At 37.1% G+C, this 15,017-nt stretch overlaps 4 protein-coding genes across 4 annotated transcripts; 2 read left to right on the forward strand and 2 right to left on the reverse strand.

Annotated features, from left to right (window-relative positions):
* Positions 1 to 22: 22 nt before the first annotated feature.
* LOC110772118 (Sas10/Utp3/C1D family) lies at positions 23 to 3,472 on the reverse strand. The gene is made up of 9 exons (XM_021976521.2): positions 3,309 to 3,472; positions 2,771 to 2,840; positions 2,589 to 2,676; positions 2,072 to 2,251; positions 1,787 to 1,975; positions 1,523 to 1,696; positions 1,278 to 1,432; positions 1,041 to 1,173; positions 23 to 318 (listed from the first exon to the last, which is right to left on the reverse strand). Exons 2-9 carry the CDS (start codon positions 2,818 to 2,820, stop codon positions 307 to 309), a joined length of 981 nt encoding a protein of 326 aa, XP_021832213.2. The 5' UTR covers positions 2,821 to 2,840; positions 3,309 to 3,472; the 3' UTR covers positions 23 to 306.
* A 734-nt stretch (positions 3,473 to 4,206) lies between these two features.
* On the forward strand, positions 4,207 to 7,110 carry LOC110772075 (P-loop containing nucleoside triphosphate hydrolases superfamily protein). Its single transcript, XM_021976455.2, has 5 exons — positions 4,207 to 4,694; positions 4,845 to 5,115; positions 5,217 to 5,273; positions 5,669 to 5,748; positions 5,836 to 7,110. Exons 1-5 carry the CDS (start codon positions 4,471 to 4,473, stop codon positions 6,962 to 6,964), a joined length of 1,761 nt encoding a protein of 586 aa, XP_021832147.2. The 5' UTR covers positions 4,207 to 4,470; the 3' UTR covers positions 6,965 to 7,110.
* Positions 7,111 to 8,710: 1,600 nt separating this feature from the next.
* Positions 8,711 to 10,259, reverse strand: LOC110772116 (gibberellin 20 oxidase 3-like). Its single transcript, XM_021976518.2, has 3 exons — positions 9,662 to 10,259; positions 9,227 to 9,548; positions 8,711 to 9,016 (listed from the first exon to the last, which is right to left on the reverse strand). The coding sequence occupies exons 1-3, from the start codon at positions 10,186 to 10,188 to the stop codon at positions 8,711 to 8,713; spliced, it is 1,155 nt and encodes a 384-aa protein (XP_021832210.2). The 5' UTR covers positions 10,189 to 10,259.
* A 2,543-nt stretch (positions 10,260 to 12,802) lies between these two features.
* On the forward strand, positions 12,803 to 14,368 carry LOC110772081 (gibberellin 20 oxidase 3-like). The gene is made up of 3 exons (XM_021976462.2): positions 12,803 to 13,400; positions 13,514 to 13,835; positions 14,063 to 14,368. The coding sequence occupies exons 1-3, from the start codon at positions 12,874 to 12,876 to the stop codon at positions 14,366 to 14,368; spliced, it is 1,155 nt and encodes a 384-aa protein (XP_021832154.2). The 5' UTR covers positions 12,803 to 12,873.
* The last annotated feature ends 649 nt before the right edge of the window (positions 14,369 to 15,017 follow it).

The following is a 15,017-nucleotide window of genomic DNA, read 5'->3' on the forward strand; positions in this document are numbered from 1 at the left end:
TTAGGTTATAGCACATCGTGTATACGTATGTAAACCCATTAATCTCATTCAGATTTCTGCAAATGCAGAAACATACATATCTAGAAGAAAAAAAATACCCATTAAAACAAATAATTCTGGTCGGTCCAAATAACAAAATTTCCCCCCTACTTGTTCACTCCCCCCCTCCTCTAATCAGCCCAGAAACTGCCGCTCAAAAGAAGGACAAAAACACTTCAGATTCGAAGGAAGCCATTTCATGCGACTATAGCAATAGGAATTTAGATCAGCAAGGAAATCGTTGGAGTTGTGAGGCTGGCTTATCCTTCAACGCCTCATCTGCACAATGGGCCAGAATTGTCAATGCCTTCACTATAAGCAAATACTAGGGCAATAAACCTTTGCATAATATTAATATATATAGAAGAAGAAAAAAAGCCCGATAAAAACCATAGGAAAATAAACACAAGTACGGAAGAAAAAAAGATCAGACAGTTTATCTAGCAGCATATATAATGGAGAAAAACAAATGCAGGCATTCCTAGATAAGTTGGGATGGGGAAAAAAGTGCATAATCATGGCAAGTTATAGCCCGCAGCCAATACTCTAATAAGCATGGTGCAATCATTCATCAACAGAGTCTTCATTAGATGCCATAACAATCCTTTTCCAGATTATCTAGAGGCTGATCTCATGATTCAAGCACGAAGCATATATATTAGCTAAAGTTTTTCATATAAAGACAAATAAGGGAGCCTCCATAAATGATTTGTGTACAAAAACACATGCATGCCCATGAGAACAGGACCTGCTTTCTCATTTTCAAGAGGCTTTTAATTAACTAAACTTCGAAATCATATATTTAGTACAACCAACCACATAATGGATATATAAGAAAGTTATCACGGACAGACATCATGAGTACAAATCCCTAACAATCACGCAAGATTAAAGTTCAAGTGAAACAGAACTTCGTGGATGGAGTTGGTTCAGAGCAAAAGAGGAGAATATATATTTCATTAATTAAATTTGATCTTTATTCTGAGACCAACATGATATACCTTGCGCTTCTTATGTCTTCTTCCCCCCATTCCACCCCTAGCACTACTGAAGCTTGGAATCTGCCCATCATTTTCATCTTCCAAAGGTAAAGTTTTGATTTCATCATAGAAATTGTCCGTCAAACCAAGCAACCTGATATATACAAGTTCAGAACAGTCAGCCAACAACAAATTCTACCCAAATAAATTTGACATAATTGAGAATAATACCATAAATTAATTTTAAAGTGTGCATACCCATTTCTTGACTTCTTTAAGTGTTTCTCCCTCTGTTTCTCCTTCTTTGTAATAGGAGCACGCATAAAAAGCTCCTCTTCTTGCAGTGCACGGTCCTCCATCTTTGCCCTGTATCTGGCTAGTTCTAAACTTTCAGCTCCAACACTTTCTACAATCTGTAATTTGACATAATAGTAAGCAATTATGAGAAAATCCAAATCCAGCATTCATGCCTTGTAACCCCACAAAAACAGTCCACAACAAACCTCTTCAGGCCTCCCCTCCAAATCATCCACCAGTTCCCTAACAAAAGCACTCTGCCTAGCTTGTCGTAGAGTATTCTTTTCCTTTCTCAATGCATTTTTGTCCTGCTTTGACAACTTTTCTTCCTCCATTGAAGTGGGGGCAAATTTGGGAGGTCGATACACATCATTACCATCCTACAATACATAAAGAGAAGAAAAAACCTTTTAAATGGTCCAGTAGGTGGGAAAAGAGGAATTCAAATACTGTACTGATGTGCATTTCACCTTAGAAGTCACATCTGCTTTGCTAACAAGCATGTCAGGGTTCGGGCGATATTTCAACAAATTGTCTGTTTGCTGAGGCACACCCGCTTGTGATTCCTTTTCAGCTGGCTGTACGTTCTCAGTTGTGCTTGCAGTAACCTTGGTGAGCTTCTCGATTTGGTATTGTAGCTTCTTGTCAATGGGTCGAATCTTTTGCAACCAAAAGGGTGAGAACTGATTAGTGACTGATTACACAGGTTACCAGAATGGCAGGAGAACGAAAAACAGATACCAAGACCTCCATACCTTTTCCAGAAACAACCTTATCTCCACAAGGCTCCGAACAACGGGATGGCCATTTATTGAGAACCCTCTAGCCTTGCGAAGCAAGTAATAGACAAGTGACTGGCAATAGTTTAAGAGCAGCAAATGCTTGGCTTCAAGATAGCTTATCCCTTCCACTGTTGGATAATTATTTGATTTCACCTGATACATGGAGAAGAAAAATAAAAATGAAACATGTGCCTTAGCATGCTTGGTAAACTAACATGCCCATTGGGATTCCTATAATCTCCAATTGTTTTAAGGAAATATTGATTCTGCAAAAAGTGAGAAACTTATAAGAAAAACAAGCTTTCTAGTGGAAATGCTTTTTCCAGCCCTTGCGTTAAGTTTAAGCCTCAATGAAAGCACTACCAATCTAGATATGGTTTTCCCAAAACCTAACAAGTGGCAGAAATTTTTAGAAAGCAAACATTTCTGCACCGCAAGAAATGGAGCTACCGCGAAATTACAATGACCAAAGAAACAGGGACATATTTACCTTTGCAGTTAAAGCTTGGACTTTGATCCTCACTGTATCTAATCCTTCCTTCATTTCTTTCAGCACAGCAGCAAGCTGAGGAGCTTCTCTGAAAAACAGAAGCAATAGAAGTAAAAATCAGAATTTGACTATCAAATCCAATTAGCATTTAGCATCATTGCACCTTCACAAGTTTAACTTACGCCTTTACTCTATCTTCAGAGCTTGCGTTTGAAATTGTAGCGTCCTCCATGCCTTTGAAGCTTCACTTTTCTATGCAGTCGGTAAAAATATTAATCAGAAGCCTTTCAAGAAAAGAAAAATATGAACACAAACTCATGGATGTGGGCTCTTTCAAGAATTCCTTGCCATAGAAACATAACTGGTAACTAGATGAATAAATTACGGTTCCATAAATCAAACAAAACCTTCAGAATTCCCAGATAATTATTTTTGTTATAATTTTTTTGACAAAAATACAAATTTAAAGAGACATAATAGTATCCAAAATTGATAAACAAAAAAAAAAAAAAAAACGGAGCAACTAAATCAGGGATTGAAATGCTCATTTGGGTAGCCCTAAATTCCCACTTTACCATACAGACAGCTCAAAGGAGCTCAGCAAGCACATGCCTTTTGCCCAATCTTTGTGGGGGAAAACATCAACAAAACATAGAGCTTGATGTGAGAGAGAGAGAGAGAGAGAATAAATCAGCAGAGGAAAAGGAAGATGAGAGAGACCTGAGAAAGAGAGGGAGAGCGGCTGTGGCCTGGACTGTTAGTGGGGGGAAGACAGGCTTCGCTGCGAGAGAGACCGTGACGAAGAGAAGCAGCGAGGAGGAAGAAGGTGTGCTGTTGTGCTTGAGGTTTTAGTTTGGCTCTATTTTTCCAAGAAAAGAAAAGAAAAGGAAAAAGGGGTTTAGGATCTACGCATCAAAATTTAAGCCCTAACACTAAACCTCCCGTTTTTTATTTTATTTTATTTATTTGGAAAATTAGTACAAATAGAGTTATTTATTTTACATTAACATTTCATGATATTTTAAGTATTTTCATAAAATCTTTTAGGTTCCAAAAATTAATAATTTTATATAATAAAAAATTAAGCAAATGAAAATTTTAACCTTAATGAATATATGTGTAATATAATATCAGAAGTTAACTTTGTCATTTGTACAAATTTTTTATATATAAAATCATCAATATTTGAACTAAAAATAAATAAAAATGAGTTTTATGAAAATTTAAAATTTTAGGAGGTGTTCAAATAATTTTTGGAACTTCAGGAGTTTTGTGAAAGTACCAAAAACCTTAAGGAGTGTTTATGTAAATAATTCATATAAATACTAATTGGGATTAATAAGGGTATACATGTGACATTTTTTTAATGTAAGGGGTATATATATGATGTGTTTATTGAATTGGCCCAAATATTTAGGGTGCTTTCAAGAGGTCATGAAATTCCGTTAAATATCTCTAGAGAAAATCAAAAAAGTTTTTAGACACCCAACTTCATAAAAATTTGTACATAAAGCTCCAATTTTATCCCTTTAATTAAAAAGCGAAAATGAAAATAAAGACACGTCCAAAGGTTGTTTAGCTAGCCACTCTTTCCTCAAAATTTGTGTTGCCCTAAATTGATAAGAAAAAGTAAAAAAGAAAAAAGAAAAATAGCAACCCACCACCACTACACAAACATCCCCATCCCCATCCCCCACCTGGAACCGACCTATGCTAACTATTTCAGAACTTGGTATTTAGGGGAGTCTCGAACCCTAACCCGAAACTAGAAATTACAGCACCAAAACACTTGAAACTTGAAGTCTTGGTTTGTATATCAAAGGGTTTCTGTAACAAAAACTACTCTGAGGCTGAGAGAGAGAGAGAGAGAGAGAGAGAGAGAATGGGGAAGAACGAGAAGACGGGGCTGGGTAGGGCTCTGGTGAGACAACACAACCAGATGGTTCAGCAGACGAAAGAGAAAGGCCTTATGTACAAGAAGCAGCAGAAGAAGGTTCTCGAATCTGTCACCGAAGTCAGCGATATCGACGCCATCATCGAACAAGCCGACGAGGCCGACCGCCTTTTCTCCATCAACAACCCAACTCCAAACCTCCTCATCGACTTGTAAGTTCCCCCTTTGACCCCTCCCTCAAATGAATTAAATTTTCTCTCTTTTTTTTTCTTCTTGATTTTTCGGATTATTGAATTGGGTTTTTGTTTTTTTATTTATTTTCTCAATTGGGTTTTTCATTTTCTGTAATTTCATGCGAGAAGGGATGGAAATGAGATAAGCCCAGAGCAGAGAAGGGAGCAGCAGAAGGAAGAGGAGGCCTTGCATGCCGGGAGTCTGCGGGTCCCACGGAGGCCTCCGTGGACCCCTGAAATGTCTGTGGAGCGGCTTGATGCCAACGAAAGCCAGGCCTTCTTGACCTGGCGCAGAAGCCTTGCGCGGCTTGAGGAGAACGACAAGCTTCTTCTTACTCCTTTCGAGAAGAACCTCGATATTTGGAGGCAGCTATGGCGGGTCGTTGAGCGAAGCGATTTGGTAAGATGGTTTTTTTTTTTTTATAGAAAGTCTACGGCCTTGTCTTTGTTTCATTATCAATTTACTGTTATGTAATTAACATGGGTTGTTCTTGTTTTCAGCTTGTGATGGTTGTTGATGCACGAGACCCTCTGTTCTATCGCTGCCCTGATCTTGAGGTAATGTTACTAATTCATAGCTTGTTTTCATCTTGTGGTGTTTAATTTTAAAGAATGGATGGTAAGGGAATAAGCACATTGTTTAAGTTTTAAATTGGGATTAATTTGTGCTTGATACTGATTTTAATTACTATAATGACTTCGAAAGTTTTGAAAGAGCAAGTTGTTACTGTTGTCTTTGTGTTTGGACTGATTTTTTCATGCTTATGTCGGGTCTCTATTGATGATGGGAATCCCTTCCATTGGATTTCAAGAACTAATTGTTTATACTTATAGGCAATGAAATGAAGAGTAATCAGATATGTTGTTGATTTTCTCGGAATGAACTTTTAGAAACTGTGATTCTTTCCTCTTAGAGGATGAGTTTTACATGATATTTTTGTTTCCTGATATAGGTATATGCACGAGAGGTTGATGAGCACAAAAGGACAATGCTGCTCGTTAACAAAGCAGATCTCTTACCTTTATCTGTTAGGTTGGTATTTTTGTAACCATAATTATCTGATCTATTCTCCAATTTTACACCCTCCTAAATATTTTTATTACTTGGCTTTTCCTTCAGAGAGAAGTGGGCAACATATTTTCGTGCGCAAGATATTCTCTTTGTATTTTGGTCAGCTAAAGCTGCTTCAGCTGCTGCAGAGGGGAAAGATCTCAGTTCCCCGTGGAAGACAGAAAATAGCCTGCAAGAATCAGAAGACCCTGATACAAGAATATATGGGAGGATTGAGCTTTTGACTCGATTACAGTCTGAGGCAGAAGAGATAGTCAAACTGAGGAGGAAATCAGGATCCAGCAGTATAGGCTCACCCAGGATTCGTTTTCAAGGAAATTCAGCTTCTAGGAATGTAGTTGTGGGATTTGTTGGTTATCCAAATGTGGGAAAGAGCTCGACAATTAATGCCTTGGTAGGCCAGAAGAAGACAGGTGTTACCTCTACTCCTGGGAAGACAAAGCATTTCCAAACATTGATTATGTCTGATGAGTTAACCCTATGTGACTGCCCTGGATTAGTCTTTCCATCCTTTTCAAGCTCAAGACATGAGATGATTGCCTCCGGTGTATTGCCAATTGACCGAATGACTGAGAATAGGGAGGCTATGCAGGTAGTGGCAAATCGAGTTCCCAGACATGTTATTGAAGAAGTTTACAGGATTGATCTGCCAAAACCCAAATCATATGAACTGCAGTCTCGGCCACCTCTGGCAGCAGAGTTTCTGAGGGCATACTGTGCCTCTCGTGGGTACGTTGCCTCAAGTGGGCTCCCTGATGAAACAAGAGCTGCGCGCCAAATTTTGAAGGATTACATTGATGGGAAGCTGCCCCATTACCAAATGCCTCCTGGAATGACCAATGAAGAAGATGTTGCGGAACACAGCTTGTCTGAACAGCATGAATCGGATGCCTCTGATAACGAAAACCCTGCAGATGCTGAAGGTGAAAACGTACCGGAGCTTGATCATGCCCTGGATGACCTCAATTCATTTGACATAGCTAATGGGCTTGCTACCAAGAAGAAAGTCACTGTCAAGAAGCCCACTGCGTCTCATAAACAGCACAAAAAGCCTCAAAGGAAAAAGGATCGCACCTGGAGAGTCGGGAATGATGGTGGTGATGGAATGCCAGTAGCAAGATGCAATTTTGGAAATAAAGTGCCTGAATGTTTTGTTGAAAAAAAAAATACAATATAACTGATGTTTAATCTACTTATGATTATATTAGAACCTGTTCTGAAAGTCTGCCTGCAGATTTTACTTCCAATAGGCATGCCTATTCTACAATCTCCTGGATAGTTTGTTTAGATCTACCATTAGATGTACCACCATTTTTCGTTTCAGCATTCTTTTATCTGTCATATTGTGTGAGATTCCAACAATATTCTGTATCATTTTCTGATAGATTAGCTATAGATATCCCGTCTTCTCGTGGAGGTAGATTTTGATCATAAATGAAAAGTTTTCAGAATTGGAACCGAAGTAGTTCGACTGGTGCATGAATTTCATGACCCTCCTTTAGTCTAATGATTCTCTGTCATCAGGGTTTGCTTCTTGTGCTATTCTTCTTTATTAGTGCGTTGAGTGCCAAAAATATATTTCAGACCTTGGTACTTGACTTTTCAATGCGACATGCAATGAAGTAAGCTCTTGATAGTCATGTGTTTTATGTAATTGCAGTGAATCTGATTCTGGTCAGATGCTATCTGGAGTTGAGTCTATGGGGCCAGCACTGATGATTTAGTTGCTTATTTTTTTTAACACCAATCATAGACTCATTCACTCTAGTTGGTTATATTAATCACCATTAAAGAATACATTGGTTGCCAACTATTTTGGGTTAATAATTTGTAATTGAAATTTTGGGGTGTTGTGGTAGTATGCAATAATAGAATCAATCAAAAGAACAGAGAGAATTTAGGCAAAACCAACTTTATAAGCATCTTCATCCAACAAGCCATTCATTATATAAACAGTAGTATGGCGTCCAGTACGTATCCATATATCCATACTAGAAAAGACACCAAAAAAGCTCAGTCAATACATTACATTTTGTACTCCTAATCTAAGGCCTCCTCTGATCCGAATACACAAATGATCCACACTAGACGTCTTCTCCACCGCGGCACCGCCGTATTAACATCACATTTAGCTGCAAAATATCAACATCATATCCAAATGTTATACAACAAAGACACCGCCGTATACGCTTAACAATTTTGTTCTATCTTCCTAAAATGAAATTGTCCCTCATTGGTGCTTCAAGGTTCTAATGACAAATGTCTCCTAGGATACAACAACCTCCTTCTTATGGTAGTAGCACTCCAAACCACAAGAATAAAGAATGCGGCCTTGTGTATGAACTCTCTCTTAAGCTACTCTTAAAATTCTAAGAAACTAATGTAAAAAAAAAAATGCTCTAGAAAACTAGATATCCATGAATTGATTGAACACAAAATAATGTTGTGGGCTTCTCTATTTATAGATGATGAAGAGCCATTTCCCAAAGTATGTGACTTAATCTAAAAAGGCAAGTGATGCATCTCTTCACCTAAAAAATGAACTTTGTTTCAAACTTGGATAGTCATACCTTTTTTATTTTAATTTCCATTTAATAACAGAAGATTTAATAAAATTTCTAATAGTATTAATTAATATAAAGGCTATAAAAACTACAAGGTGAAATTAGGCCTAGTCAGGAACCAATAGTTCACATAAATAGCTAGCTTTATTAAAGAGTAACACTCCAACAACAGAAAAAATAACATTTTTTTTTTCCTTTTTAGAAGTTTTAACTTCTAGGATTTTGTTAATGTGGGTCATGCCAACAAGGACCGAAATAGATTAGAAAATAGAAATTAAAAACTTTTTCTTGGTGCACTCCATGACATCTCCATGCTAGCTAGCAAGAGCTCTTCAATCTTCACAGACGGATGTAAATTATCAATGGGACGTTTTAAAATGGGTTGGTTTGAAATTGGAACGATCAGCAGAAAGGAACCAGTCGGTGAAGTTTTCGAGAGTAGTTTCGTTAACCCTGTAATGGTTTTGAGTGAATTCAAGCAAATCTGACCATGTGAAATCCGGAAACTTTCTTGTGCCTCCCTCACTTTTGCACACAAGTTCCTCTGCGGGCTTCACCACCTTGTCAGCTCTAGGACACATAAAGAAGACCAAAGACCTCCTCTCCTTGTGGCTGTTCACAGCAGCCCTGTGCAAGCAACTCCGGTATATGCCATTCGATAATGCCTGCAAGATTAATTAAAACTCATAATTAGTACTAATTATAATTAATTATTAGTCAATTAAACTATTTAATTAATATTCAGTACATGCATGCACGCATGCATTTGTACATACATATATATCAACTTGATCGATGACAATACTCTAATTAATTTTTGAATGAATTAAACGAATTATAAAAGGGAAAGGGTTAGGATTAGAGTATTTACGTACCGCAAAGACATCGCCAATGTTGATGACTAGGGCACCAAGAACAGGCCGAACCTTGTGCCATTTGTTGTCGACAAACACATCAAGCCCTCCAACCAGGTCTTGGTGAAGAATGGTGAGGGCATTAGGATCACAATGAGGTCCAGTTCCAAGAGAAAGATTTGGCTCTTGGCAAGTCGGATATAAGTTGGTTCTCATGATAGACACAGCATCTTCAAAGAACTCTCTGTAGAGCATCCGATCCACTCCCAACCCGATTGCCAGGAGTTCCATAATTGAAAGAGACAAAGAGTGCATTGCTTCACTATACTTTTGATACACCAACCTACGTACAAAAAGGAAGCTCAAAAATTAATTAAGAGTACGTTAAGACCTAACTATAATAACATGTGATACGTACATACATATAACATTACTCTACTCATGTGTCTTATTTACCCTGTTTGTTCGAAATCTTTGCTTATGGTGAATTTGAAGTAATCGGCCACAATTTTGTCTGGACCGTCCTGGAAAGCAAAAGAAAAGGTTTCCTTCCATGGCAAATTGGACGAAAATCGATCCATATGGGCACCCGAATAGCCATAAGGGCTACCAGGACGCCTTTGTACCTTTATTTTCTGCTCGATGGGAAGATTGAAGAAATCATCCACATGATCATAAGCGAGTTGGATGAGATCTGCATCAACCCTATGGTTGGTCACTTGGAAAAAGCCGTGCCTCAAGCAAGAAGACCTAATGAGCTTGGCAGCATTCTCAGTTGCCACAACATCACCATTGAAGAAGCCCTCAAGATCCACTACTGGCGCATTCAGCTCTTCTTGAGCAGAAGCCGCGTCCTCCTCAGGCCATTTGAAATTAGCGGGCACATGGGATTGTTTTTGCAGGTAATTTGAGTCAATAAAACGGGAACCATCCTTTGATGTAGGAGGAGGAGAGGACAAGACAACGGAGGGACTTGAAGCCATATTGGACAATTTTCTTTTTTCTTTTTTGCTTAAGATTGAGAGAGACACAGACAGTTGAGAATAGGTCAAGGTATGCAGGGAATTTATATACAATCCATATGGGGTCTGGGAAATGTAATTCAGATCAATTTTTAGCAGTAATTATTCTTTTTGGTTATGTACCGAGCATGTTTGGATAAAATGATTTAAAATGAAAGAATTTGATTGCTTTCCATACAAATACAATTAACTTGTTTGTAAAAAAAAAACAATTAAATTGTATTATGGTTTTTTTTATTTATGTACATACTATGTATAGTAATCTTACCAAACAAAAAGAAATAATTACTATACATATGGCAATTACTTTTGGCCATGTGAGGAGTTCATTGTATAGAATTGATTTAAAACAAATTTGGATGTGTTTTCCATAGTATTATTTTCAAATAAAGTTTCATTAATTAGTATCTACTGCTTGTAATCTGGAAATGTACAACGTATTTGAAATAACTATATACAATGCATCACATCTGATACCGATGAACTTGCTACGAGCAAGAGAGAAGTAGAGGAACATTGAAATTGTTAATTTGGTTGGATAGGCTTTTGCCATTTTGGTTTTAACAGTCTACCGCCATGGACTTGCTGGATACGTAATTGGCCATCCAAAGATATGCTATAGTCTAGACTTCAACATTTAATTTGATTAGAAATGGTTTGGGAGGTTTGTACTTAACTGTGTTACAAGTAATGACGAAATAATTATTCAAGACTTTGAGTGTTCTTTTTAATGATCTGTACACTTCTATACACTAATTTTGCAATTCTGTCCATCCGCGTTGAGTTCTTTATTTTTGAAATTTTATATTTAAACCCCACACTTCTCTTAGTTCACCCCATGTTCTAAGTTCACCCTATCTTTTAATTTAAATTTTCACAATTTCTAAGAAAACCCCACTATCTTCCCAAACTACCTTTAAATACACCCCAAACTGAAAAAAAAAAAAAAAAAAGAAATAAAAGAGATTTTCTATTTAAACCCCATAATTTTCTTTGTTCCCAACAGAAAAAAAAAACACAAACAAATGGAACCCCAAACCCGAAATTTAATACTTTCTTTGTTCCAATTTATACTTTACCTATGTCATGATCCAATTTAAATAGGATGTAGAGGAGTTTGTATTTTTCTAAAACTTAATATGAAGAGTGGTGGGGTGTGTGGGGTGTGTGTATAGATGTACTAGGGTTAATTATTAAGTTGGATGACCTTTTTTGTCTTTTTCCACAATAATAAAACTTACAGCTTAATGATTTAAGTATTGGGGTGAACAAAGAGAAGTGCGGGGTTTAAATAGAAAATCTCTTATTTTTTCATGCTGAATCCAACCATATAAAGAACATCAAATTTGGATTAACGGTTTGAAAGTTATATGTCAAAAATGAGAAATAGGTCGAAACTAGAAAATAGAGAAAGTTCATAAATTCTTCTCTAGCCTAAACGTGGTAAACGGGTGATACCGTAGTGATAACGTGAGGATACAGTGGTGATACAGGAGTGATACAACAATTTTTATTTGTTTTCTTTTATTTTCTCTTTGCTTGTTTTGTTATTATTATTTTAGTAATTTCAAGTTTTTGTTTCTTTAATATATTTTTAAACAATTAAATAAAAATAAAAAATTTAATTGGTCATATGAGTCGACTTTTGGTAACCCCAATGAGGAACCTCTTTCTATATAGTGATGGAGATGAGGGATGATGATCGAGTGGTGAATGATGCCATGACACTGAGAGTGCAAAGTGTGACATCTGTTGCAAGTGTGGGGCATAACTTCATTGTGAAATCCCATGAGGTGCAGGTGCTAAGAGCTTAGTAGGTGGTAGAGCATAGTTTGGTTGAAGATTATTAGTGTGTTATAATTATTAGCGTCTTGAATAATTATTTTGTCATTACTTGTAACACAATTAAGTACACACCTGCCAAGCCATTTCTAATTAGATTAAATGTTGAAGTCTAAACTAGAGCATATCTTTGGATGGCCAATTACGCATCCAGCATGTCCGTGGCGGTAGACTGTTAAAACCAAAATGGCAAAAGCCTATTCAACCAAATTAACAATTTCACCTTTCCTCTTCTCTCCTGCTTGTAGCAAGTTCATCGGTATTGAATGTGACAGCTTTGCATACCTTTTTTTTTTTTTTTTAAAATGCATTGTATATAGTTATTTAAAATACATTGTACATATCCAAATTACAAGGAGTAGATACTAATTAATGAAACTTTATTTGAAAATAATACTATGTAAAGACACGTCCAAATTTGTTTTAAATCAATTCTATACAATGAACTCCTCACATGGCCAAAATTAATTGCCATAGTAATTATTTCTTTTGTTTGGTAAGATTACTATACATAGTATGTACATAGAAAAAAACCCATAATACAATTTAATTGTATTTTTTTTTTTCCAAACAAGTTAATTATATTTGTATGGAAAGCAATCAAATTCTTTCATTTTAAATCATTTTATCCAAACATGCTCGGCACATACCCAAAAAGAACAATTACTACTAAAAATTGATCTGAATTACATTTCCCAGACCCCATATGGATTGTATATAAATTCCCTGCATACCTTGACCTATTCTCAACTGTCTGTGTCTCTCTCAATCTCAAGCAAAAAAGAAAAAAGAAAATTGTCCAATATGGCTTCAAGTCCCTCTGTTGTCTTGTCCTCTCCTCCTCCTACATCAAAGGATGGTTCCCGTTTTATTGACTCAAATTACCTGCAAAAACAATCCCATGTGCCCGCTAATTTCAAATGGCCTGAGGAGGACGCGGCTTCTGCTCAAGAAGAGCTGAATGCGCCAGTAGTGGATCTTGAGGGCTTCTTCAATGGTGATGTTGTGGCAACTGAGAATGCTGCCAAGCTCATTAGGTCTTCTTGCTTGAGGCATGGCTTTTTCCAAGTGACCAACCATAGGGTTGATGCAGATCTCATTCAACTCGCTTATGATCATGTGGATGATTTCTTCAATCTTCCCATCGACGAGAAAATAAAGGTACAAAGGCGTCCTGGTAGCCCTTATGGCTATTCGGGTGCCCATATGGATCGATTTTCGTCCAATTTGCCATGGAAGGAAACCTTTTCTTTTGCTTTCCAGGATGGTCCAGACAAAATTGTGGCCGATTACTTCAAATTCACCATAAGCAAAGATTTCGAACAAACAGGGTAAGTAAGACACATGAGTAGAGTAATGTTATATGTACGTACATATCACATGTTATTATAGTTAGGTCTTAACGTGCTCTTAATTAATTTTTGAGCTTCCTTTTTGTACGCAGGTTGGTGTATCAAAAGTATAGTGAAGCAATGCACTCTTTGTCTCTTTCAATTATGGAACTCCTGGCAATCGGGTTGGGAGTGGATCGGATGCTCTACAGAGAGTTCTTTGAAGATGCTGTGTCTATCATGAGAACCAACTTATATCCGACTTGCCAAGAGCCAAATCTTTCTCTTGGAACTGGACCTCATTGTGATCCTAATGCCCTCACCATTCTTCACCAAGACCTGGTTGGAGGGCTTGATGTGTTTGTTGACAACAAATGGCACAAGGTTCGGCCTGTTCTTGGTGCCCTAGTCATCAACATTGGCGATGTCTTCGCGGTACGTAACGTATACTCTAATCCTAACCCTTTCCCTTTTATAATTCATTTAATTCATTCAAAAATTAATTAAGCTTAATTAATTAGAGTATTGTCATCGATCAAGTTGATATATATGTATGTACAAATGCATGCGTGCATGCATGTACTGAATATTAATTAAATAGTTTAATTGACTAATAATTAATTATAATTAGTACTAATTATGAGTTTTAATTAATCTTGCAGGCATTATCGAATGGCATATACCGGAGTTGCTTGCACAGGGCTGCTGTGAACAGCCACAAGGAAAGGAGGTCTTTGGTCTTCTTTATGTGTCCTAGAGCTGACAAGGTGGTGAAGCCCGCAGAGGAACTTGTGTGCAAAAGTGAGGGAGGCACAAGAAAGTTCCCGGATTTCACATGGTCAAATTTGCTTGAATTCACTCAAAACCATTACAGGGTTAACGAAACCACCCTCGAAAACTTCACCGACTGGTTCCTTTCTGCTGATCGTTCCAATTTCAAACCGACTCATTTTAAAACGTCCCATTGATAATTTACATCGGTCTATGAAGATTGAAGAGCTCTTGCTAGCTAGCATGGAGATGTCATGGAGTGCACCAAGAAAAAGTTTTTAATTTTTATTTTCTTATGTATTTCGGTCCTTGTTGGCATGACCCACATTAACAAAATCCTAGAAGTTAAAACTTCTAAAAAGGAAAAAAAAAAGTTATTTTTGTTGTTGTTGGAGTGTTACTCTTTAATAAAGCTAGCTATTTATATGAACCATTGCATTCTTATAATAGTGTCTTTTACATGAATCTTCTATTGATAATATGACACTGAAATGAAAATATGAATATGTGAGACTTCGTCTACTTCACGCTATATATAAGGCCACCATTGATTTATCAAAGATTATTCAGCTCCTGGAAAACGAAAGCTGGGCTGCTTCTTCAACTCTAAGCTGTCACAGCTACAGAATTGTTTTTGTGCCACAGGATTTTTATCACCTAGAGCTACAAGGCTGTCGTTTTCATCAACCTCTCCTTGACAAAATTCTAATTGTAGTTATACTTTTCGTTGAAGAAAACTTCTCCAGTATGATCTCTGTTGTTCAGGGCCGGCCCTGAGCCTGGGCACCGAGGGCGACGGCCATGGGCCTCCAATTTTTGGGGCCTCAAATTTTTTTTTTAATATTA

The sequence above is a fragment of the Prunus avium genome, chromosome 1 (genome assembly GCF_965620075.1).
Source record: "Prunus avium chromosome 1, drPruAviu1.hap1.1, whole genome shotgun sequence".
In the NCBI taxonomy this organism is placed as follows: Eukaryota; Viridiplantae; Streptophyta; class Magnoliopsida; order Rosales; family Rosaceae; genus Prunus; species Prunus avium.

Bases quoted from the DNA above. Each gene is read 5' to 3' on its own strand.
- LOC110772075 (XM_021976455.2), top strand. From the start codon at position 4,471: ATGGGGAAGAACGAGAAGACGGGGCTGGGTAGGGCTCTGGTGAGACAA. The intron at 4,695-4,844 runs GTAAGTTCCCCC...TCATGCGAGAAG, and splicing joins CCAAACCTCCTCATCGACTT to GGATGGAAATGAGATAAGCC. The intron at 5,274-5,668 runs GTAATGTTACTA...TTCCTGATATAG, and splicing joins ATCGCTGCCCTGATCTTGAG to GTATATGCACGAGAGGTTGA.
- LOC110772118 (XM_021976521.2), bottom strand. From the start codon at position 2,820: ATGGAGGACGCTACAATTTCAAACGCAAGCTCTGAAGATAGAGTAAAG. The intron at 2,677-2,770 runs GTAAGTTAAACT...TCTGTTTTTCAG, and splicing joins TCTGAAGATAGAGTAAAGGC to AGAAGCTCCTCAGCTTGCTG. The intron at 2,252-2,588 runs GTAAATATGTCC...TCCATGTATCAG, and splicing joins TCCAAGCTTTAACTGCAAAG to GTGAAATCAAATAATTATCC.
- LOC110772116 (XM_021976518.2), bottom strand. From the start codon at position 10,188: ATGGCTTCAAGTCCCTCCGTTGTCTTGTCCTCTCCTCCTCCTACATCA. The intron at 9,549-9,661 runs GTAAATAAGACA...TTTTGTACGTAG, and splicing joins AAAGATTTCGAACAAACAGG to GTTGGTGTATCAAAAGTATA. The intron at 9,017-9,226 runs GTACGTAAATAC...TTAATCTTGCAG, and splicing joins ACATTGGCGATGTCTTTGCG to GCATTATCGAATGGCATATA.
- LOC110772081 (XM_021976462.2), top strand. From the start codon at position 12,874: ATGGCTTCAAGTCCCTCTGTTGTCTTGTCCTCTCCTCCTCCTACATCA. The intron at 13,401-13,513 runs GTAAGTAAGACA...TTTTGTACGCAG, and splicing joins AAAGATTTCGAACAAACAGG to GTTGGTGTATCAAAAGTATA. The intron at 13,836-14,062 runs GTACGTAACGTA...TTAATCTTGCAG, and splicing joins ACATTGGCGATGTCTTCGCG to GCATTATCGAATGGCATATA.